Source organism: Symphalangus syndactylus, chromosome 19 (assembly GCF_028878055.3).
Source record: "Symphalangus syndactylus isolate Jambi chromosome 19, NHGRI_mSymSyn1-v2.1_pri, whole genome shotgun sequence".
NCBI classification, from domain to species: Eukaryota; Metazoa; Chordata; class Mammalia; order Primates; family Hylobatidae; genus Symphalangus; species Symphalangus syndactylus.
Window position 1 is genome coordinate 84,424,122 of NC_072434.2, and position 26,016 is coordinate 84,450,137.

Below are 26,016 nucleotides of genomic sequence, written 5' to 3' on the forward strand. Positions count from 1 at the left end.
TACACACATATATATGCACACATATATATACACACATATATACACATATATACACATATATATACACATATATACACATATATACACACACATATATATACACACACACATATATATATATATATATATTTTTTTTTTTGACCGAGTTTTCACTCTCGTTGCCCAGGCTGGAGTGCAATAGTGCGATCTCGGCTCACTGCAAGCTCCGCCTCCCAGGTTCAAGCGATTCTCCCGCCTCAGCCTCCCGAGTAGCTGGGACTACAGGCACCCGCCACCACGCCCGGATAATTTTTTGTATTTTTAGTAGAGACGGGGTTTCACCGTGTTAGGCAGGATGGTCTCGATCTCCTGACCTCGTGATCTGCCCGCCTTGGCTTCCCAAAGTGCTGGGATTACAGGCGTGAGCCCCACGCCCGGCCATTTTATTTTTAAAGAGGTTCGTGATTTTATGGTAGGGAACAAGTTTGCCCCACAGAGGCAAGATTTGCCCTTGGCTGGCCTGTCTCCTGGAAGGAGAATTGAGGTCTGGAACTCCAGGCCTCTTGTCCATTTACTACTCCATCCAGAACCTTTATGTAAGCATTTCCAGCAATTGTCCTGTCCATTCTGATTTGATTAGCAAAGGTCACATGTCCATTCTTAAAATAGTATTTCTGTGCTAAGTCATATATTCCACTCCAGATACTGGGCAGGATGGAGTCAGCTTCCCCAGAAGCACATGGATTTCCACATGGAAATTGGGCGCTGTTCTAAAATGCTGGGAAAGCAGTCACATATGTGCAATGCCAGCATGAAACCAAAGGGTTAGGGGTTAGATCATTAAGGACTTTATGTCTAAACAGGTGATAGAGTGTATTAGTCCATTCTTTCATTGCTATGAAGAAATACCTGAGACTGGGTAATTTATGAAGAAAATACATTTAATTGGCTCAGGGTTCCACAGGCTGAACAGAAACGATGATGTTGGCATTTTCTCAGCTTCTGGGGAGGCCTCAGGAAACTTACAATCATGGCGGAAGACAAAGTAGGAATGGGCACTTCACATGGCTGGAGCAGGAGGAAGAGAGAGGGAGGGGGAGGTGCCAGATCTGGTCATTTAAAATGATCTGGTCAAAACAACAAACTCACTATTGTGAGGACAGTACCAAGGGGATGGGAATAAACCATTCATGAGAAACCATCCCCATGATCCAATCATCTCCCACCAGGCCCCACCTCCAACACTGCGGGTTACAATTCCACATGAGATTTGGTGGGGACACAGATCCCAACCGTATCAGAAAGTAATGGAGACATCTTACAGAGGAGTAGTAAGGTGTTAGATCTGCATGTTAGAATTTTATTTTCTGTAGCCTGGAAGGGACACAAGCTGTGCATGCCTTGAGGTAGATTAATGAGGGAGCTCTAGCAGTGGTCCTGGAGAGAGAAGCTGAGGGCTTTGAACTCAACTATGGCTGTGACAGTGGCAGGGAGAATGGGAAGGAGAGAGCAAATTCAAGACATGTTTAGGAATTAAAACTATGACAAAAAAGCTTTTTGAGCTGGGTATGGTGGTGCATGCCTGTAGTCCCAGCTACCTGGAAGGCCGCAGTGGGAGGATCACTTGAGCCCAGGAGTTTGAGTCTAGCCTGGGCAACATAAGGAGACCTTGTCTCTAAAAAAATTTGTTTTAAAATAAAAAGCGTTTTGAATGATTTTCTTGTTTCTCTAATTGATAATCCCACAAATTGGGAAATAAAGGATATTAGAACAGGAGGCTGGAGGTAGGATGGCCACAGTTGATAGATTATCTTGAACATGTTGGATTTGATATGGTCTTTAAGTCAACCTATAGGAAATGTCAAGTAGGCAAGTGGATTTGGGGATGTATTACAGTTAGGCTGAGGGCAGAGATAGAATTATTATCATTAAAACCAAAAACAGAATTTGAGTAGACTAAACCTCTTAGTAAAAGATTGGGCACTAATGGAACCACCCAGTGAGTTCTTCTTGCCTGCTGCCCAGATACAGCTGATTTATGAAGATAGAGGAATTGCAATAGAGAAAGAGTCTTACACACGAGGTGGCTCAAGAGAGACTGGAATTTTATTGTTATGCAAATCAGCCTCCTTCAAAATTCAGAGGCTAGGGCTTTTCAAGGATAGTTCAACAGGCAAGGGAATGTGTGCTACTCATTGGTTGGAGATACAATCGCAGAGGTGCAAAAAAGGTCCTCACGCCTGCTGAATCTGCTTCTAGGTGGGGACACAGGACTGGTTGGTGGTATGGGTGGAGTCATTGGTCATCATAAATGCAAAAATCTGAAGACATCTCAAAAGGCCAACCTTAGGTTCTACAATAGTGATGCTATCTGCAGGAGTAATTGGGGAAGTTACAAATTTTGTGACCTCCAGGATAATGGCAAGAATCATTTATATCTACACTTCAGCAGAGTTCAGGCTCCTCTCATCCTCGTAACCCGGTGGTTTTCATTAGCTCTACAAAGGTAGTTTAGTTTTGGAGAAGGGCTATTACCATTTAAACTATAAACTAAATTTCCCAAAAGTTAGCATGGACCAAGCCTGGGAACAATTAAGGGCAGTTTGGAGATTAAAGGCGAGACGAGGATTGGTCAGATCTCTTTCATTGTCATAATTTTCTCAGTTATAATTTTTGCAAAGGTGATTTCACTTTAACAAAGCCTACCTATTATTTGTTCTCTAAAAGTTAATTGTAAAGTAAGTAGTTGAGGTTCTGATTCCTTAGTGTGACTCAGTCTCAATCCAATCCTTGTCATCATTTGAATGTCTCAAATTGACAAACCACTTTGTGTATGATTTTATATAGATGTCTGATTAGCTGTTCTGCAAATTCACAATTGCAGTCAAGATTCTCTTGTCCAGCACGGAAAACAAGACAAGCAGCACCTTTTCCCAGTAGTCTCTCAATAAGACTTTTTCCTGTGTTTATAGATGTAAAATTTGCTAAGGAGCAAGGCCTGAGGGCTAAAATTGAAGTTGTTCTGAAGATAACCTATTCAGTGGATTAGAAATATATATTCATGGCTGAGTGTGCCTGTAATCCCAGCACTTTGGGAGGCCAAGGCAGGCAGATCACCTGAGGTCGGGACTGCGAGACCAGCCTGGGCAACATGGTGAAACGCTGTCTCTACTAAACATAGAAAAATTAGCCACATGTGGTGGCACACGCCTGTAATCCCAGCTACTCGGGAGGCTGAGACGGGAGAATGGCTTGAACCCAGGAGGCAGAGGTTGCTGTGAGCCAAGATCAAGCCACTGCACTCCAGCCTGGGCAATAGGGTGAGACTCTGTCTCAAAAAAAGAAAGAAAGAAATATATACTCATTTTAGAATAGAATATTCATTTTTTAAAACACCACATTCATGTTCTAATGATTCTGTAACAAATTACCACATAATTTAGTGGTTTCAAACAACACAATTGCATTATCATACAGATCTGGAGGTCAGAAGTCTTAAAATCCAAATGTCAGCAGGGCTGTGCCCCCTCTGGAGGCTCTTAGGGAAAATCTGCTTCCCTGCCTTTTCCAGCCTCCAGGGACTTTATGCATTCCTTGGCTCACAGCTCTTTCCTCATGTCACTCTGACCTCGGCTTTTGTCTCACATTTTTCTTACTCCAACTCTCCTTCCTCCCTCTTTCACATTTAAAAGACCTTTGTGATTCCACTGGGCCTACCTGGATAATCCAGGATACTCTCCCCATCTCAAGATCAGCTAATTAGCAACCTTAATTTCATCTGCAACCTTCATTCCCCACTGCCATGTTACATGTTTATTTACACATTCTGGGGATTCTGGCATAGACATCTTTAGGGGCCATCATTCCACCTACAATTGTGGGCCAATGTCTTCCTTCTCTCCCGACCTCAGCTGGTTGGATCTGGGTGGACACTTGAAATTGGTGGAACAGTCCATAGTTGGGATGAGTCAAACATGACTGAGAACTTGACTGTGAAGTTATGTAGAACTCAGCCTTGCTCAGCTATTGCAGGCCACGTACATGCTGGTTAGTGAACAGAGGGAAACAGGAGGTTGCAGATACAGAGAGAGAAGTAGCAGCAAGAGACAGACCAGAGATAGAGAAAGTAGTTCTGATGATTTTCTTTTTTTGAGACAGAGTCTCTGTCGCGCAGGCTAGAGTGCAATGGCACGGTCTCCTCACTGCAGCCTCCAACTCCCAGGTTCAAGGAATTCTTGTGGCTCAGCCTCCCAAGTAGCTGGGATTACAGGTGCACATTATCACACCTGGCTAATTTTTGTATTTTTAGTAGAGATGAGATTTCACCATGTTGGCCAGGCTGGTCTCAAACTCCTGACCTCAAGTGATCTACCTGCCTCGGCCTCCCGAAGTGCTGGGATTACAGGCGTTAATCCCAGCACTTTGAATTAGAAGATTGATTTTCTAAACTGAATTAGAAAATAGTTAAGACTGGGTTCGAATTTAGTTTCCCACTCTGCTATTTTCTTTCCAGTATATATTTCAGACCAATAAAGAAGAGAGGTAAATAACCATTTAAGAAAAGTTTCCTTGCTGGATACTGAGATGTTTGATGGTTCCTGTCACTCCTACTGGCACTTAATAGATTTTTGGTCTATTATGCAGCTTAGCAATTTTGAAAAACATTTTTATTCTCTTTAGCTCATCCTTTCTTAAAAATAAATATTAAGGTTTTGGGGGCCTGAGGATATGAAATTCATAATGTATACAACAGCTGACCAGTTCCTGTCAATAAAATACGACAATTAAATTCAGAGGCGAGGCCCTTTCCTTGCTTATCTGGTTTAGTGAGACAAGCTCATTCCTAAGCAGTCCTGGCCAATATGACTTTGAAATATTCATCCCTGCAATCCATTTCGGGTTTCCTTTTGGACCCAAGAGCTGAGCTGAATTTGGACATCAGGCCAAGGCGGAAGAGCAACAGCATTTAGGCCATTTCTCATTAGGAAATTACTGCCTCTAAACCAGGCCCAAAGTGAGCACTATTGATTTTTTAAATACCTTTTTTATTAACAGTTTTGGGGAGGTATAATTTACGTATCATAACTGCACCTGTTCTAATTCAGTTGTTATTGGAAAGGGGTCTTGGAACTCATGCAAGAAATAATTTGGGATGAGTCCACAGAGTAAACCGAAAGCAAATTTGTTGAGAAAGTAAAGGAATAAAAGAATGGCTACTCCATAGGTACAGCAGCCTCAAGGGCTGCTGGTTATCTATTTTTGTGATTATTTCTCAATCATATGCTAAACAAGGGGCAGATATTCATGAGTTTTCTGAGAAAGGGGATTTCCCAGAACTGAGGGTTCCTCTTCCTTTTAGACCACATAGGGTAACTTCCAGACATTGCCATGGCATTTGTAAATTGTTATGGTGCTGGCGGGAGTGTCTCTTAACATGCTAATGCATTATAATTAGTGTATAATGAGCAGTGAGGATGACAAGAGACCACTGTTTTTTGGCATCTTGGTTTTGGTAGGTTTGAGCTGGCTTCTTTACTGCATCCTGTTTTATCAGCAGGGGCTTTGTGACCTGTATCTTATGCTAAATGTCTATCTAATCCTATGACCAAGAACGCCTTACCTCCTGTGAATGCAGCCCAGCAGGTCTCAGCCTCATTTTACCCAGCCCATGTTAAAGACAGAGTCACTCTGGTTCTAACACCTCTGACATAACCATCACCACAATCTCATTTTAGAATATTTCCATTCCCCCCACATGAAAGTCATGCCCATTATAGTCACTGCCCCATTCCTGCACCCAGTCCTAGGCAACATGAGTCTACTTTCTGTCTCTGCAGATTTGCCTTTCCTGGTCATTTCATATAAATGAAATCATGTAAGATAGGGTATTTTTATCCTAGTTTCTTAACTGACCATAATGTCTTTGAGGTTTATTTATGTTGCAGCATGTATCAGTACTTTTTTTTTTAATCAATAAGGAGTATTCTGTTGCATGGGTATTCCACATTTTGCTTATCTATTCACTAAAACTACTGATTTTTTACCACTAGATCATGGTCAGAAAATGTAGTCTGAGGATCCTGCCAGATGTAGTCAGGTCAGGGGTATCTGGTATCTTAATCTCTTTTGTGTTGCTATAAAGGAATACCTGAGGCTCAGTAATTTATGTATTTTTATTTTATTTATTTATTTATTTATTTATTTATTTATTTATTTATTTATTTATTTTGAGATGGAGTTTCGCTCTTGTTGCCCAGGCTGGAGTGCAATGGCCCAATCTCGGCTCACTGCAACCTCCACCTCCCAGGTACAAGCGATTCTCCCGTCTCAGCCTCCCATGTAGCTCAGATTATAGGCATGCGCCACCACACCTGGCTAATTTTTTTGTATTTAGTACAGATGGGGTTTCACCATATTAGTCAGGCTGGTCGAGAATTCCTAATCTCAAGTGATCCACTGGCCTCAGCCTCCCAAAGTGCTGGGATTACAGGCATGCAACACTGCCCCCAGCCAAGGCTTGGTAATTTATAGAGACGGGGTTTATTTAGCTCACTGTTCTGTAGGCTATACAAAAAGCATGCTGCTGGCATCTGCTTCTGGTGAGGGCTACAGGCCTCTTCCATTCATGGTTAGAAGTCCTAGGCACACTGGCTTGGGGCTCAATGTTTCCTAGCCCACATCTTGAAGGCTGTGGTGGATGAAATCAGCATTTAGAGGCAGGAAAACCCCGGCTCAATCAGAAAAACACTTACTCCTTGGCACTCATATGAGGATGGCGTAAGTAGAGGGTCTTGGTAGACAAGATGACAGTTCAGTACACTTAGCAACAAAGCTTGAGAATGTCTAGCTTCTCACACCTGGCAAGCTTCCTCAGTCTTGATAAATTAACGATTTTGCCTTTCTGTCTTTCCAGGGTGCTTTGGCTATAGAGGCCTTGAGATATTTCTGTGACATAACTGGCTCTTATTTCTGTTGTTTAACATTTACTGAGCATTTAATATGTGTGAGGTGATTTGCATACATTGTCTAGTTAAATCCTTGCAATGATCTTATAAAGTAGCTGCCTGATATGGTTTGGCTGTGTCGCCACTCGAATATCATCTTAAATTCCCACATGTTGTTGGGGGGACCCAGTGGGAGGTAATTTAATCATGGAGGCAGGTTTTTCCCACACTGTTCTTGTGTGATAGTAAGTAACTCTCACGAGATTGAGGGTTTCAGAAGGGGAGTTTCCCTGCACAAATTCTCTTGTCTGATGCCATGTGAGTTGTGCCTTTCACCTTCCACCATGATTATGAGGCCTCCCCAGCCATGTGGAATGTTAGTCCACTAAACTTCTTTCTTTTGCAAATTGCCCAGTCTCAAGTATATCTTTATCAGCAGCATGAAAACAGATTAATACAGTAAATTGGTACCAGTAGAGTGGGGCACTGCTGAAAAGATAGTGGAAAATGTGGAAGCGACTTTGGAACTGGGTGACGGGCAGAGTTTAAAACAGTTTGGAGGCCAGGCATGGTGGCTCATGCCTGTAATCCCAGCACTTTGGGAGGCTGAGGCAGGCAGATCACCTGAGATCGGGAGTTCGAGACCAGCCTGACCAACATGGAGAAACCCTGTCTCTACTAAAAATACAAAAATTAGCTGGGTGTGGTGGTGCACGCCTGTAATCCCAGCCACTCAGGAGGCTGCAGCAGGAGAATTGCTTGAACCCGGAAGGCAGAGATTGCAGTGAGCCGAGATCGCGCCATTGCACTCCAGCCTGGGCAACAAGAGTGAAACTTGTCTCAAAAAGAAAAGAAAAAAAAAAACAGTTTGGAGGGCTCAGAAGAAGATAGAAAAATGTGGGAAAGTTTGGAACTCCCTAGAAACTTGTTAAATGGCTTTGCTTAAAATGCTGATAATGATATGGACAATGAAATCGAGGCTGAGGTGGTCTCAGGTGGAGATGAGGAACTTGTTAGCAACCGCAGCAAAGGTGACTCTTACTATGTTTTAGCAAAGAGACTGGTGGCATTTTGCCCTGCTCTAGAGATTTGTGGAACTTTGAACTTGAGAGAGATGATTTAGGGTATCTGGCAGAAGAAATTTCTAAGCAGCAAAGCATTCAAGAGGTGACTTGGGTGCTGTTAAAGGCAATCAGTTTTAAAAGGAAAGCGGAGCATAAAAGTTTGGAAAATTTACAGCCTGACAATGAGATAGAAAAGAAAATCCCATTTTCTGGGGAGAAATTCAAGCAGGCTGCAGAAATTTGCATAAGTAACAAGACGTCAAATGTTATCCCCAAGACAATGGTGAAAATGTTTCCAGGGTGTTTCAGAGGTCTTCATAGCAGCCTCTCCCATCACAGGCCTGGAGGCCTTGGAAGGGAAAAATGGTTTCGTGGGTCGGGCCCCAGGTCCCTCTGCTGTGTGCAGCCTAGGGACTTGGTGCCCTGCTTCAGCCATGGCTGAAAGGGGCCAATGCAGAGGTCAGGCCATGGTTTCAGAGGGTGCAAGCCCCAAGACTTGGCAGTTTCCATGTGGTGTTGAGCCTGCGAGTGCACAGAAGTCGAGAATTGGGGTTTGAGAACGTCTGCCTAGATTTCAGAGGATGTATGGAAATGCCTGGATGGCCAGGCAGAAGTTTGCTGCAGGGGCGAGGCCCTCATGGACAACCTCCGCTAGGGTAGTGTGGAAGGGAAATGTGGGGTCAGAGCCCCCACACAGAGCCCCTACTGGGGTACTCCTAGTGGAGCTGTGAGAAGAGGGTCACTGTCCTCCAGACCCCAGAGTGGTAGATCCACTGCCAGCTTGCACCATGTGCCTGGAAAAGTCACAGAAACTCAAAGCCAGCCCATGAAAGCAGCCAGGAGGGAGGCTGTACCCTGCAAAGCCACGGGGTGGAGCTGCCCAAGACCATGGTGACCCACATCTTGCATCAGCATGACCTGGATGTGAGACATGGAGTCAAAGGAGATAATTTTGGAGCTTTAAGATTTGACTGCCCTGCTGGATTTGGACTTGCATGGGGCCTGTAGCCCCCTTGTTTTGGCCAATTTCTCACATTTGGAATGGCTGTATTTACTCAATGCCTGTACCCCCATTGTATCTAAGAAGTAACTAACTTGCTTTTGATTTTATAAGCTCATAGGCGGAAGGGACTTGCTTTGTTTCAGATGAGACTTTGGACTGTGGACTTGTGAGTTAATTCTGAAATGAGTTAAGACCCTGAGGGACTATTGGGAAGGCATGATTGGTTTTGAAATGTGAGGATATGAGATTTGGGAGGGGCAAGGGGTGAAGTTATATGGTTTGGCTGTGTTCCCCACTCAAATCTCATCTTAAATTCCCACATGTTGCAGGAGGGACCCAGTGGGAAGTAACTGAATCATGGGGTCAGATTTTTCCCATGCTGTTCTTGTGACAGTGAATAAGTCTCACATGATCTGGTGATTTTAAAAGGGGAGTTTCCCTGCACAAGTTCTCTTCTCTTGCCTGCCACCATGTGAGATGTGACTTTCACCTTCCACCATGATTGTGAGGCCTTCCGGCCACATAGAACTGTAAGTTCTTTAAACTTCTTTCTTTTGTAAATTGCCCAGTCTTGGGTATGTCTTTATCAGCAGCATGAAAATGGACTAATACACTGCCATTATACTTCTTTCACAGATGAGGAAGTTGAACCTCGTAGAGATTAAGTGGTTTGTTCAAAATCACTCAGGCAATAAATGGCAAAGTCAAGATTTGAACTCACTTTCTCTAAGGCCAAGTCTCCCTACACTCTTCTAAGCTACTTTAAAAAAGTATCACTAAGAAAGGCAGATGGGAGCAGTGGCTCATGATGCACTTTGCGAGGCTGAGGCAAGAGGATTGCTTGAGGCCATGAGTTCAAGACCAGCCTGGCCAACATATTGAGATACTGATCTCTACAAAAAGCAAAAAAATTAGCCAGGCATGGTGGCCTGCACCTGTACTCCTAGCTACTAAGTAGGCTGAGATGAGAGAGTCACTTGAGCCCGGGAGGTGGAAGCTGCAGTCAGCTGTGATCATGCCACTGCATTCCAGTCTGGGTGACAGAGTGAGACCCTGTCTCAAAAAGAAGGTAGGTGGGGGGGATTTAATTTATTATGGTAGAATGATGAAAGAATAAGTAGCAGATGGTTTAAGCAGACATTTTAATAGTGATTTTGGGGGACAGAAAAAGAACGGAAGCTGGATACCTATCAGAAACATGGTGGCAGGGGAAGTGTTAAGAGAACAAGAGTCCCACCTGTTCAGTGTGAAGATGCTCCCAAGGTGATCCATTAACCTCTGTTCCCGCATTCCATACCACTGCTTGGCTCACACCCTAGCTACGTAAATAATTGCAAGAATCAAATAGTTCTTAAAAGATATTAAATAATGCTCCATTCGGTGATATTGAAAATTGGTGATAAATGGAAGTATAAAAATATTAACAGACTTCCCAGGATTGTAGATGGTGTGAAAGTAGGATGATAGATTCTAAGGCATAGAACTATGTTACCATTTGCTCTTATCAATAAACTACATGGCTTCCTGTTTTTTTGTTTGTTTGGTGTTTTGCTTTGTTGTTGTTTTTGAGACAGGATTTCACCCTGTTGCCTAGGCTGGAGTGCAGTGGCGTGATCCCAGCTTACTACAACCTTGACCTCCCAGGCTCAAGTGATCCTCCCACCTCAGCCTCCTGAGTAGCTGGGACCACAGGCGTTTGCCACCCATTCCCCAAACCCCTCCCATCCCCCTCCCCCCACCTCCACCCCCCCAGTAGAGACTCGGTCTCACCATGTTATCCAGGTTGGTCTCAACTCCTGGGCTCAAGCCATCCTCCCGCATACAGTTGTGACTGTTACCATACCCTCAGGATCTCTTAAGCGAGTTGTGAAAAATATTCGGGATTACCTGTAGAAGGCCACTGAAATTGACTCAACCCGTAATAACCTTTTCCAGTGGCAAGAAGTTGCAAAAGGCATTCTAAAGACAAAATCAATAAGAAATTAAGGTTGAGGAAGGCAATCCTTGGCCTTAGAGTAGTGCTCTGCAACAGAAATGCTATATAATATTAACCTCATGCATAATTCAAGATTTTCTAGTGGCCACATTTAAAAAGGGACAAAGAAACAAATATAATTAAGTTTAATACTGTAGTTTAACCCAAAATATGCAAAATATTTTTTTTTGAAAAATCAATAAAAATTATTGAGATACATTACATGCTTTTGTCCTACTAAGTGTTTGAGATTGGTGTATATTTTACACTAACAGCAACAATTCCATTCAGATTGGCCCTATCTTTTTTTTTTTTTTTTTTTTTTGAGAGAAGTCTCACTCTTATCCCCCAGGTCTGAGTGCCATTGCTTGATATCGGCTCACTGCAACCTCAACCTCCCGGGTTCAAATGATTCTCCTGCCTCTGCCTCCCAGGTAGCGGGGATTAAGTCGCCTGCCAACACGCCTGGCTAATTTTTGTATATTTTAGTAGAGACACGGTTTCACCACGTTGGCCAGGTTGGTCTCAAACTCCTGACCTCAGGTGATCTGCCCGCCTCGGCCTCCCAAAGTGCTGGGATTACAGGCGTGAGCCACCGAGCCCGGCCAGATTGGCCCTAATTCTTTAGTGCTTTAGTGCTCATCTAAAGCTCATCTACTGCTCGATGACCACATATCGCTAATGACTACTGCGTTGGACCCTGCAACCTTAGCCTTAGATTTTTCAAAGCTTCTCGAGCAACACTTAGAACCTGCAATGGCTGATCCAAACTACATTATTGAGTTTTAAAACAGTATTATGTGTTTTGATGGACTTAAAAATGAAAGTTCTATGTAAATATATACAAGACCACCATCGGTTTTCACATGCAGGCACAAAATTTCTTATTTAACAATACAATGTGGAAAAAAATTTACAAAACTGTTTTTAGTCATTCAGTTTAATAGAGATTTAGCAGAACTAAGTCTTTGCTCTTGACAGAGCTTGCCACCACTAAAATAAAGAATTTACGTTCGAACAGGACAGAGCATGGTGGCTCACACCTGTAATCCCAGCACTTTGGGAGGCTGAGGCGGGCAGATCACTTGAGCTCAGGAGTTTGAGGCCAGCCTGGGCAATGTAATAAAACCCTGTCTATACCAAAAACGCAAAAAATTAGTCAGGCATTGTGGTGCATAACTGTGGTCCTAGCTACTCAAAGGCAGAGGTTGCAGTGAGCTGAGATTGCACCACTGCACTCCAGCCTGGGTCACAGAGTTAGACTCCCACCTCAAATAAAATAAATAAAATAAAAAGAAAAAAGAAAAATTTACACAGCAGAAAGGACCATGGGAAGGGAAGGAGAAAAGCTAATTGTTGTATTGTTACTGGAAAGGGTATTGTTACCGAAAAGCTGATTGTTGTATTGTTACCGGATCCAGCCCCCAAAAGTGGGTTCTCACGCAAGAATTTGGTGCTAGTCCACGGAGTAAAGTGAAAGCAAGTTTGTAAAGAAAGTAAAGGAATAAAGAAAGGCTACCCCATAGGCAAAGCACTACTGAGGCCTGCAGGTTGTGCATTTTTATGGTTATTTCCTGATTATATGCTAAACAAGAGGGGGAATTATTCATGTCTTCCCTTTGTAGAACATATAGGGCAAGTTCCTGACGTTGGCCATGGCGCTGGTGGGAGTGTAGCAGTGAGGATGCCCAGAGGTCACTCTCGTTGCCATCTTGGGTTTGGTGGGTTTTGGCCGGCTTCTGTACTGCAACTTGTTTTAGCAGCAAGGTCTTTATGACCTGTGTCTTGTGCTGTCCTATCTCATCCTGTGACTTAGAATGCCTAACTGGCTGGGAATGCAGCCCGGTAGGTCTCAGTCTTATTTTACCCAGCTCCTACTCAAGATGGAGTTGCTGTGGTTCAAATGCCTCTGACGGTATAAATATGTATAGAAGAGAGGCAAGCGTATTCCGGTGAGCATTCTGGGCTTAGTAATCTTTTTTTCTGCGCCTTAACTAGTAAAATAAAGGCTCCCCCCAAGTTGGCCAAATACATAGATTTTTCAGTAAGCTAAGAATAACACCAATAACAACTGACCTACACATTTTTCCTAATAGACATTAGTTTGTCCATGCATATTTTAATGCATGATGAAGACACTCTTCATATTGATTTAAATCATACTGCTCCGTAAAATCTTCTGGTTTTTGGAGACGGAGTTTTTGCTCTTTCACCCAGGCTGGAGTGAAGTGGCACAATCTCGGCTCACTGCAACCTCAGAGAGAGAGAGAAAGAGTATATATACATACACACACACACACACACACACACACACACACACTTTGAATTCTAAGCATCAGCACTTTCTCTTAGAATGTAAGAGCCAATATAGTTATCACCATATGGAAAAAGGCCAGAAAAAGGTGAAGTAGAAAATATAAATGTTTCAGTTAAGGGCAATGGCTTGCTTGCTCACTGTAAAACAAATGCCTTCATCCTTTGCACTTATGCACAGGAATTAGGGGAAACTTGTTCTGATCAGAAAGGGAGTTTTAAACTCACATCTCTCACTGCAGATCTTTCCAGGGAACTGCCCTCAGGTGATGTAGACTTCACTAGGAAATGGCTGGTCATTGGGTTTTTGTGCAACGCAAAGCAGTACCTTCAAAGAGGAGCTTTGCATCAGCTTCATTTTCCTCAGAAGAGCAGGAAAAGGCTAGTGGGAAACTGGATTTCACACACCTTTATTGGAGCTTCAGTTGTATAAAGGTGATCACTAGGGAAGGGAAATTTTTTTTTTTTGAGACGGAGTCTCATTCTGTCGTCTAGGCTGGAGTGCAATGGCATGATCTTGGCTCACTGCAACCTCCACCCCCTGGGTTCAAGCAATTCTCCTGCCTCAGCCTCCCAAGTAGCTGGGATTACAGGTGCCCACCACCACTCCAGGCTGATTTTTGTACTTTTAGCAGAGACAGGGTTTCGCCATGGCTGGTCTTGAACTCCTGACCTCAAGCGATCTGCCTGCCTCAGCCTCCCAAAGTGTTGGTTTTACAGGCGTGAGACACCCATGCCTGGCCAGACAATTTTACCATCCATAACATAGCTAGTGTTTCTCGTAGTAGTGTAGAAACATCTGTCCGCCATGCTGGCTGGCTCACGCCTATAATCCCAGCACTTTGGGAGGCTGTGGCGGGCAGATGTCAAGAGTTTGAGACCAGCCTGGCCAACATGGCAAAACCCGGTCTCTACTAAAAACAGAAAAATTAGCTGGATGTGGAGGTGTGTGCCTGTAATCCCAGCTACTCATGAGGCTGAGGCAGGAGAACCGCTTAAACCCAGGAGGCAGAGGTTGCAGGGAGCCAATATCATGCCACTGCACTGCAGCCTGGGAAACAGAGCCAGACTCCGTCTCAAAAAAAAAAAAAAAAAAAAAAAAATCTGTCATCAGAGTCTAAGGGAAAGGTGATCGTATTACTGCTTACTGGGATTAATTTATGACAACACTTTAAATCTTTCACTCATTAGGAGGGGAGGATAAGAAACTAATTTGGAAGTCTGCCTCTCCTTGCTCAGACAACACACGAAAGGTTGCTGCAACTCTTCAGTGCTTTAGTGCTCATCTAGTCTTTCAGACACTTCCTAGCCAAGGAAACATCTTCTAGCCATTTCTTCCTCTGCTCCACTAAAGCTCCTGGGACTTCATTTATGGCAGATAAGAAAAATACTAAATCTAAGATTTTTAAATGACAATAAAAATAAAAAGAGCAGGGCCGGGCACGGTGACTCACGCCTGTAATCCCAGCACTTCGGGTGGCCGAGGCAGGAGGATCACGAGGTCAGGAGATCGAGACCATCCTGGCTAACACGGTGAAACCCTGTCTCTACTAAAAATACAAAAAATTAGCCGGGCGTGTTGGCGGGCGCCTGTAGTCCCAGCTACTTGGGAGGCTGAGGCAGGAGAATGGCGTGAACCCGGGAGGCGGAGCTTGCAGTGAGCCGAGATCGCGCCACTGCACTCCAGCCTCGGGGACAGAGAAAGACTCCGTCTCAAAAAAAATAAAATAAAATAAAAAATAAAAAGAGCAATTGAGCATTTGGGTTGTCTTTTTTACAATTTAAAATTTCCTGTCTTTAGACATCCTAGAGTTGTTGATTCCAGGATTCCTGGGGAGTAAGGCTCAGGGTCTGCTAACTTGCCTTCATCAAGGCGATAGTTTTATGGACCTCAGGCAACAATGGCTTAGAGAGCGTCCAACTAATCAATCTCAGCTGTAGGGATGGAAGTGGGTGGGTGGGTACAGCTCAAGCCCTTGGTACAAAGCAGCCTGCTAGTCTCTAAGATATGTTATCTTAACTCCTACAAAGTGCCAACTCCCTTCAATATTTAAAAAACCTGAGGCCAAGCACAATGGCTCACACCTGTAATCTCAGCACTTTGGGAGGCCGAGGCAGGTGGATCACCTGAGGTCAGGAGTTCGAGACCAGCCTAGCCAAAATGACGAAACACCATCTCTACTAAAAATAAATACAAAAACTAGCCAGGTGTGATGGAGGAGGTGCCTATAATCTCAGCTATTCAGGAGGCTGAGGCAGGAGAATCACTTGAACCCAGCGAGCAGAGCTTGTAGTGAGCCGAGATCATGCCACTTCACTCCAGCCTCAGTGACAGAGTGAAACTCTGTCTCCAAAACAAAACAAAACAAAACACAACAAAACAACTTGAAAGAGGGCTTAGAGGCCGGGCATGGTGGCTCACGCCTGGGTGGCTCCCAGCACTTTGGGAGGCCGAGGTGGGAGGATCACGAGGTCAGGAGTTCGAGACCAGTGTGGCCAACATAGTGAAACCCCGTCTCTACTAAAAATACAAAAAAAATTAGCCAGGCGTGGTGGTGTGTGCCTGTAATCCCAGCTACACCGGAGGCTGAGGCAGGAGAATCGCGTGAACCCGGGAGGCAGAGGATGCAGTGAGCCAAGATGGCGCCACTGCACTCCAGTCTGGGTGACAGAAGGAGACTGTCTCAAAAAAAAAAAAAAAAAATAGAAAGAGGGCTTCGAAAGCATTGCTTGAAGCCTGACCTATTTGTTTTACTCCTGATTTTGTTCATGATTCATTGAGAATATTTGAATTCTAAGCACTTTGCCGGCAGGTGATGGTGGTGATAAAACACACTTGCTTCCTGCCCTCAGGGAATTTGCATTGTAACGGGTAAGAGCCAAGGTAGACAATTAACAAGTCAATAATCAAACATATGATTACAATTGTGATCGAGAATTTGAAGGTTAAGACAGATGCTCTAAGACAGGGAAATAACCTACCTTAAAGGAGGCCTCTTGGAGAAGCTGATATTCATGATAAAAATGAAGGTGAGAGGCTGGGCGCAGTGGCTCACGCCTGTAATCCCAGCACTTTGGGAGGCCTAGGGAAGCAGATCACGAGGTCAGGAGGAGGTCAGGAGTTTGAGACCAGGCTGACCAACATGGTGAAATCCCATCTCTACTAAAAATACAAAAATTAGCCGGGCGTGGTGGTGCGTGCCTGTAATCCCAGCTACTCGGGAGGCTGGGGCAGGAGAATCGCTTGAATCCGGGAGGCGGAGGTTGCAGTGAGCCAAGATCACGCCACTGCATTCCAGCCTGGGCGATAGGGTGAGACTCCATCTCAAAAAAAAAAAAATTAAATTAAATTAAATTAAAAAAAGAAAATTAAAAAAGGAGGTGAGAAGGATTAAGGCAAGCAAAATAGATAAGAAAAATATTTGGGCACAGAAAAAAGTGAGAATCAAAGCCGGGCACAGTGGCAGAAATGGTATGTCTTCACTTAGAAAGGGTATATATGTCTAGAAATTCAATACCAGAATTCTCTAGCTTGATAGGAATTTCTCTGTGACATAAGAATAAAATAAATATTTTTATGTCTTCTTTTGTTTCTCGGTTGCCAATTATCCACAAACGTTTTGGCTAATACGTGTTGAATGCCAAAGTATGCCTATATAATGAAGAGGGAATTTTTCAGAGGAAGCTAATGAGTTTTCCAGAGGTTAGGAGACAATGGCTTTTATGTTTCATTTGTAGCAGGGAGGAACTTAAGTGACCTAGAATTTTTTACCTTTACATTTTTTCCAGTGTAGAAACAAACTTGTAGTGCATTCCGTATTGCTTGGGGAGAGGAATATTTCACTTTTTCTGTTTTATAAACACTTTAAGTTCTGCATTGGTGATAAAATGAATAATGGTGGTAAAAATGGAAAGCTGTATAACTGTTTGTGATACACATAATCATCACTGCAAAATGAGCTCTGGGAATTCCATTCTAGTGACCAGGAAATCTCTGGTATGGGCAAGGACTTTTTATAATGTTACCAAGTATGTTGGGAATTGAAATATTTATATAGATTGTGTAGTTTTTAGAACTTAGAGTGCCTTAGAGAAGAGTTAATTCTCTTTTTTTTTTTTTTTTTGAGACGGAGTCTTGCTCTGTACCCCAGGCTGGAGTGCAGTGGCGCGATCTCGGCTCACTGCAAGCTCGGCCTCCCGGGTTCACGCCATTCTCCTGCCTCAGCCTCCCGAGTAGCTGGGACTACAGGCGCCCGCCAACACGCCCGGCTAATTTTTTTTTTTTTTGTATTTTTAGTAGAGACGGGGTTTCACCGTGTTAGTCAGGATGGTCTCGATCTCCTGACCTCGTGATGCGCCCCCCTCGGCCTCCCAAAGTGCTGGGATTACAGGCTTGAGCCACCGCGCCCGGCCTGAGAAGAGTTAATTCTCTATATAAGATATTTGGTGAAGGGCGACAGGCTAGTCAGACGACACCGGTGGCAGCCAAGAGATCTTTATTGGAGAGGTCAGGTCGCGCGGGGGAGAGAGAGAAAAGAGAGAGAGAGAGCTGCTGGTGTGCTGGGTTTTATATCCCTTGGGCTACGAGGATTGGGCTAGGGGCGGGCCCAAGGGAAGGCGGGAGATGCTTCTTTCTGATTGGCCCTCCTTTGGCGGGTTCAGACAGTGCCCGGTCAAAGAGGGGAGAAGAACCCGGAACCGGCGCCATTAAGGTACCCCTGTTGCCTAACATTTGGTACTGTAGATAGACTATTTAAAATCTGATTTGTTCTGTTAGGTTCTCCCTTTAAGTTCCTGATTTAATTCAGTTAACTGAGAAATGTAATTTTAATTTCTTCTTTATTTCACTCCTTCAGTAACCATTTATTGACTGTCAGCTGTCAGTCTTCATGCTAAAGCAAGTGTCTGCACCACGGGATTACTGATATTTTGGGCTGAATCATTCTTGCTTATGGGGCGCGGTGGTCGGGGGAGGCTGTTCAGCAGCATCCTTGGTGCCAGTAACATTACCCCCCCTACCCAACTGTGACAACCAAAAATGTCTCCAGACAGTGTCATATGTTCCCTGGGGAGCAAAATCATCACCCCAGTCCAGAAGCATTGGTGATAATGGGAAGGAGCAGATGAGAGTTGGAGGTGGGGTTGGGAAAGAGGCAAGAGAAGTGGCACTTCGGGTGGGAGACATGAATATATTTGAGAGACATTACGAAAAAAGAATAGAGAAGTCTTAGTGACTGGTAAATTATAGGGACTGGGGAAGAGGAAGGAGTAAGCAACAACACTGGTTTGGGAAACTGGAGGGATTGTAGTGCTCTTACTCAAAGAAAAAACAAAAGAAGAACAGATAGGAAAGAAAAGATGAGTTCAGTTGCAGAGACACTGGATTTGACTGGAGGCATGGTATTCTCTAGGAAGTAGGTTCAGGAGTCGAGTGTGTTGGAGTGAAGTCGGGACAGTGAGGTGGATTTTGGAGGGCAAAAGATTAGTAATTGACACTAGGGCAAAAAAGTGTCATTCACCTGCTAGAGAAAAGGACGAGTTGGATAATTAAGATGCAAACTAATTGTTCTGTTAGAGATTCTAAAGCATTCCACCAAGGTTAAGCAGAAATAAAAACTAACAAAACAGAGCAAAACACCAAGTATCAGAAACATTTCAGTATATCTTATAGTCAATTAAGAGGGTAAGTGAGGAGGAAGAGAGCTGGAAGAAGAGAGAAAAGGAAATGAAATGGAATTCTGACAGACAGGTAATTGTGAAGGAGAGGAAGATTCATTTAGTACTTTTTTTTATTTTTATTTTTTTGAGGCAGAGCCTCACTCTGTTGCCCAGGTTAGAGTACAGTGGTGTGATCTCTGCTCACTGCAAGCTCTGCTTCCCAGGTTCAAGCGATTCTCCTGCCTCAGCCTCCCAAGCAGCTGGGACTACAGGCGCCTGCCACCACGCGAGGCTAATTTTTTGTATTTTTAGTAGAGACGGGGTTTCACCTTGTTAGCCAGGATGGTTTTGATCTCCTGACCTTGTGATTCGCCCGTCTCGGCCTCCTAAAGTGCTGGGATTACAGGCGTGAGCCACCGTGCCCGGCCACGCATCTATTCTTGTAACCCACTTTCTTCTTCAACATTTGAGCATGAAAAGTTTCAAACAGGCCAGGTGTAGTAGCTTATGCCTATAATCCTAGCAATTTGGGAGGCAAAGGGAGGAGGATCTCCTGAGCCCAGGAGTTTAAGCCCAGCCTGGGCAACAAAGGGAAACCTCATCTCCACAAAACAAATTGAAAAATTAGCTGGGTATGGTGGTAAATGCCTGTAGTCCTGGCTATTCAGGAGGCTGAGGTGGGAGGATCACTGGAGCCCAGGAGTTCTAGGCTGCAGTGAGCTGTGATCATATTACAGCAGTCTGTGACAGAATGAGACCGTCTCAAAAAAAAAAAAAGAGAAGTTTCAAACATACAGTAAAGTTGAAGGAAGTTCCCAGTGAACACCCATATATCTACCATGTAAATTATATAATTAACATTTTATTATATTTGTTTTATCACATATCTGTCCATGCATCTGTTAAAGTATCTTATTTTTTGATGCATTTTAGAATAAGTTGCCAAAATCAGTACACTTAAGCCAACTACATCAGCACACATATTCTCAGCTAGAGTTCAATATTTGTTTAGAGTTTTCTAACCTACTTTTACTAATTTAATTTTTAAAGCCCATATCCAATTTCCTTTGTGGGAAAATGGGTAGTACTTTATTTTATTTTATAAAAATAGTTTTTGTGACCATTTTGGAATGCTAACAATGAAGACTTTTATTGACAATTACACCAGAATTACTCTAGATACACGAATATAGAGGCTGGTCACATTTGCTGTTTCTTGTCTGTATCTTGCTACCAGGACGTGGCCAGGCGTGAGGTAAAATCTCTAATTATCTGTTAAATCTAGTTTTGCAACCACAGATATGATATTCTTACCTGATCAAATGGAATTAAGGTTAGGCCATGTTTCAGGCATCTTTAGGAATACTAAATAGCTATTAAATAACAAGAACCCTTTGGCAAAGCTTTGTAGTTTGCCTTTATGATATCCTTACCGGTCCCCCAAGAGTAAATTATGCAGTGTTTTTTGTTATAAAAAAAATTGTGGTCTAAATTTGCAGGTTCCAATATTGTTTCTGCTGCTATGTGACCTTGGACAAATCTCTTAGCCTCTCTGAACCTGAGCTTATGCTTTAATTATCCTTGAGTTAAGAGCACCTATGTGTATTTGATACCCACACTTGTGAATTTCAAATGAACCTTTGCATGCAATAGAGATTTGTCAGCTGTGACCTGCTGCACAACTGTCACTGTGAAAAAAATCATCAATTCTTTCCCTCCCTCCTTCTTTCCCTTCTTTTGTCTTCTGAACTTCTAGAATATAGCACAGAAGAAAACAATAAGGAAATAGTAGTTCAGAATCAAAGACGTTCTGCTAAAGAAAGGGCAAAAATCAAGATTCAGAGTACCTCGGCACTCAAAGAAGCAGAAAATTCTAATAGCTGCAGGCAAATTGTGCCCTCTGAGGAGCCTAGATTCTAGAAAAAAGGAGAGCAGTCTTGTGAAAGAGGTGAAACAAAGGCTTTTCATGTACTTCGGAATTGCTTGGAGACTAGGATATAACCCTGGCAAAGTTATTAAAGTTGATTTCTCTAAAGCATTTACTCGAAAGGGCCACCTAAGGGTAACTGGCTAACTGCCCTTAAATTACATTTATTTTTAAAAACATAGTTTGAAAAAGGATAGTAACCAAAGACTTACAAGACCAACCTTTTTTTAAAAAAAAATTTAAAAGGCTGGTTCATAATATGCAAAGGAAGACTACACATTTGCTTGTTACATTTAAGTTGCACAGTATAATATATAGCCTTTCTTCCTCCTCTGGGTTACTTTGAAAATATTAATAAGTCGGATGTCTACTGCATATTTTCAAAGTGGTTATCAATGACTTTTACTTAAATACTTGTAAAACTTATTAATGCCACTTTAATCTCAGTTTACTGCTTAAAGCTTTAGATATCCATATTTTTTTAAAAACAATTCTTAAAAAAGAGGTAACTAAATTTAATAAATAATGAAAATAATGACAAAATATTCAATGAGGAAAAATGTTTATCCCCATATTGTGGCCAGAATGTTAAGAAACTTTTACAGGACGAAGTCGGCCTGGAAGGGTTTGCTTGGGAAAGTGGTAGTTTATAGCATAACATCTGATTTTGTGTGTTTGTGCCAAGGGTGTTTCCTTTCTGTCTTTTTCCTTTCTATAGGCAGCCACAATAGTGACATGTTTAATATTGATGAGTTTGACCTCCTGGGAGTTATCGTATATGCACCCTTTTTGAATACAAATGCTGTTTAATTTATATGGTAAACACATAGAATTTGGAGATTAGCATTTTAATCAACTCTAATCTCTACTTCTCCTACCTCTCCTTCTGTCAACAACAACAAAAAAAATCATAAAACAATTTTATAAATGACAGCTAATGTCCTCTCCTGGAGAAGCAGGGTGTGTGTGTGAAACATAAAAGCAGCACCATGTGTAGTAACCTCTCCTAAACCATATGCTCAAGCACATTAGCAGTGTTCAATGAGATGATCAATTATTCAAGAAACAGAACAATCCATTCATTCAACAAATATTTATTGAACAGCCATGCAGAGGCAGACGGGGGTTGTGTATGTGGCCGTGACCCGATGGCACCTCTAAACTGGAATTGGGCTTCAGTTTTCCCCATGTAAAAATTTCTTCTTTTTTTGTTTAACTTTTCTCTTGGTAGGTCCAGCAGCTTTGAAGATCAGAGTGCATCTTCCAGCTGACGATCTCTCCGGTCAGGGACAATGCATTCGATTCGCACGCTGGAGATTAAAGTCCCCGAGATAGAGGAAACGTTTTTCGCGCCCAGGTTCAGCGAAGAGCCGCGCGGGGGCCGAGGGGGCGGTGGCGGCGGGCGGGGAGCCAGGCCCGAGCTGCGTTCTGCGCAGCCATTGGCGGGCGCCGCGCTCTGCACTGAGCATGTTCGCGCCCCGCCGGCCCCGAGCCGCAGCCGCAGCCGCAGCGAAGGCAGCCACGGGAGCCGCCGCGCATTATGCAAAGCGGCGGCAGATGCGAGCGGGGCCAGCCGGGCGCGCGTCGGCCTCCCCTCCCAGCGGCTCGCCCCGCCGCCGCCTGACTCTCCCGGGAGACTCCCTCGGCCCGGGCCCGGGGCCGAGGAGGGCCGGGATGGCCTGAGTGCCCGCGGCGCGGCGGCGCACCAGCGGGATTGCACCATGGGGAACCAGGATGGGAAGCTGAAGAGGAGCGCAGGTGATGCCTTGCACGAAGGCGGCGGCGGCGGTGGCGCCGAGGATGCGCTGGGGCCCAGGGATGTGGAAGCCACAAAGAAGGGGAGCGGGGGCAAGAAGGCGCTAGGCAAGCACGGCAAGGGGGGAGGGGGCGGCGGCGGGGAGTCGGGCAAGAAGAAGAGCAAGTCGGACTCCAGAGCCTCGGTGTTTTCCAACCTGCGGATCAGGAAGAATCTGTCCAAGGGGAAAGGCGCCGGCGGCTCCCGTGAAGATGTGCTGGATTCCCAGGCCCTGCAGACCGGGGAGCTGGACAGCGCTCACTCCCTGCTCACCAAGACTCCGGACCTCAGCCTCTCGGCGGACGAGACCGGCCTGTCGGATACCGAGTGTGCGGACCCTTTTGAGGTGACCCGACCAGGGGGTCCTGGGCCTGCCGAGGCTAGGGTCGGGGGCCGGCCGATCGCCGAGGATGTGGAAACTGCAGCAGGGGCGCAGGACGGACAAAGGACCAGCTCGGGCTCGGACACGGACATCTATAGCTTCCACTCGGCTACGGAGCAAGAGGATTTGCTTTCCGACATCCAGCAGGCGATCCGCCTGCAGCAGCAGCAGCAGCTCCAGCTCCAGCTTCAGCAACAGCAGCAGCAGCAGCAGCAGCTCCAGGGCGCCGAGGAGCCTGCAGCGCCCCCCACCGCCATCTCCCCTCAGCCCGGGGCCTTCCTGGGCCTGGACCGGTTCCTGCTGGGGCCGAGCGGCGGGGCTGGGGAGGCCCCGGGCAGTCCGGACACTGAGCAGGCGCTGTCCGCGCTCTCCGACCTGCCCGAGAGCCTGGCCGCCGAGCCCCGGGAGCCCCAGCAACCGCCGTCCCCCGGCGGCCTCCCGGTCTCCGAGGCGCCCAGCCTCCCGGCAGCCCAACCCGCGGCCAAAGACTCGCCCTCCTCCACGGCTTTCCCATTTCCCGAGGCCGGGCCGGGGGAGGAAGCGGCCGGAGCCCCCGTGCGAGGGGCTGGGGACACGGATGAGGAGGGTGAGGAGGATGCTTTTGAGGATGCGCCCCGGGGCTCTCCGGGGGAGGAGTGGGCCCCGGAGGTGGGAGAGGACGCCCCGCAGAGGCTGGGGGAAGAGCTGGAGGAGGAGGCGCAAGGACCTGACGCCCCCGCGGCCACTTCCCTGCCAGGCAGCCCCGCGCCCAGCCAACGCTGTTTCAAGCCCTACCCGCTCATCACCCCCTGCTACATCAAGACCACCACCCGGCAGCTCAGCTCGCCAAATCACTCCCCGTCTCAGTCCCCTAATCAGAGCCCCAGGATCAAGAGGCGGCCGGAGCCCTCCCTGAGCCGAGGGTCCAGAACTGCCCTGGCCTCCGTAGCCGTCCCAGCCAAGAAGCACCGGGCCGACGGCGGCCTTGCGGCCGGCCTGAGCCGCTCGGCTGACTGGACGGAGGAGCTAGGCGCCCGCACGCCCCGGGCGGGAGGCTCCGCGCACCTGCTGGAGCGCGGGGTGGCCAGTGACAGCGGTGGTGGGGTGTCCCCAGCACTGGCCACCAAGGCGTCTGGGGCGCCCGCGGCTGCAGATGGCTTCCAGAACGTGTTCACAGGTGAGCGCGCCCTGCTGCTGGCCTCCGGGTCGCAAGTCGCCTGTCAATCAGGGCCTTCCCCTGCCACCCGCCCTCCCTGGGCTCTGGAAGGCGGTGACCTGGTAGTGGCACGTCTCTTCTCTGTAGGGAATCCTTTTCCGCCCAGCGAGCTCACCCCCCACGGTGAAATGACTTGGACATACTTGTTGGTTTTCTATGTTCTTACAAGATCTTAAAGGGAACAACTTAGTTGTGTCTGTCCTAAGTCATCTCAAAAAAAGGTTGCCCTGCCCATTTCACCAAAATATCTGCTATTCACAATGTTCAGGGTCACGCCAGGGAGATAAACTCCTTTTTCGTCTTGTTAGCTAAACCATCATTCTTCTCTTTCATTTTTCATCACCACAGCATTAAAAAGAAAAAAAATTGTTCATGGTTCTTTCGCAAGAGTCGGTTTTGGAGGCACAAATCGTTTATTCCGGTACGATCCAAAGGCAGTCTCTGACCGCTCTAATATCTGTGTGTATTTGTCCACGTTTGGTATGTATGTGATATGTAGTTTCTATCTTGCAGCAATCTGGGTTCTGCTGCTTAGTGAAGTTAAGCGGTCACTCACTCCTGTTTGCTGCTGCAAGAAAATCCGATACATGCTATTAGAAAATTAATAAATAAATAGAATAGTAGGGATAATTTTCATTCAGTTTCATGGCCTAGCCCAGAACAGCCTGTAGTTTGGAGATAGTGAAGGTGGAAAGGTCAAAAGCACGTCTAGTCCAACTGGTACCTCCCCTCCTAGCATATGTTATAGACTCACACCCAGGGCAGCATAAAGCACAGCCAGAGTCTGTTTGCTGTGGTCAGTGTCAAGCAGTCCAATGAGTTTATCCTAGCTTACAGGCTTACAGAGCCCAAGGCCTTACCTTAAGAGCCCAACATGTTTACCTAACCTCTATTCTTAATTATTAAATGAAATAGAGTGTTAGAATTTAATGAATGGAAAAATATGAAAAGTTACATGACTACTGGTAGGTTTATAATAAATATTTGAAGGATTAAACATTTCAAATGCAATCTGAAAATTTTAAAATCTTCTGTTATTTTAATAAATACATTATCTGTAAAACATTGCTTAGATGAGATTTCTCAGCACAGACAGCGACTTCTTAGTTGATTAAATGCCGGTAATATTGGGGTAGCTACTTTTATTGACCACATTTTAATTTTCATCTGTGGGTCACCTTTTATTTTGCCTTTATAGGGTCATACCCTTAAAAGTAGCTGCTTCCGTTCATTTCACATACTCTTATTTTTCTTCTTTTCCACCTTCTCTTTATTGTGTAGATTGTTAAAAGGAATGTTTGTAGTTTTATACCCACTAGATAAATTGTAAAAAAACAAAAACAAAATGCAAAACAAAAAAGAAAGATCACTTTTGATAGAAGACGATTGGAAAGTTTTCGCATTAATTTTTGTGAATTTAATGTTGGTGAAGAATCACATATTTTCTCTTTATCTAACTGACATTCACATATATAGTTTTCGAAAAGTGAAAATAATTCACCATAATGATTATTAGCTATTCCTAGTAGCATAAGACTTTGGAAATTTATTTCATTCATTTAGCAAATATATATATATATATATATATATATATGTATATACATTCGTATGCATATATATGCACACACACACACACACACACACACACACACACAATGAGTGGCCACATTGCGCTAGGCAGTATTCTAAATGGTAGCACAGTTTGCTAGGCAGTATTCTAGATGTAGGTGATACATAGACCATTAAATCATGATTTTGCCTTTCTAAGGCTCACTGACTAG

The 26,016-nt window shown here is 44.8% G+C and overlaps 1 protein-coding gene across 3 annotated transcripts in view; it reads left to right on the plus strand.

Moving 5' to 3' along the window:
- The first annotated feature begins 22,268 nt into the window (after positions 1-22,268).
- The window catches only part of FMN2 (formin 2), a 392,431-nt gene continuing 388,683 nt past the window's right edge, over positions 22,269-26,016 (plus strand). For all 3 annotated transcript variants that reach the window (XM_063613470.1, XM_055234932.2, XM_055234935.2), the window contains exon 1: positions 22,269-24,196. In XM_063613470.1, the coding sequence (XP_063469540.1) occupies positions 22,585-24,196 (1,612 nt within the window). In that variant the 5' untranslated portion in view covers positions 22,269-22,584. The remainder of the gene's footprint in view (positions 24,197-26,016) is intronic.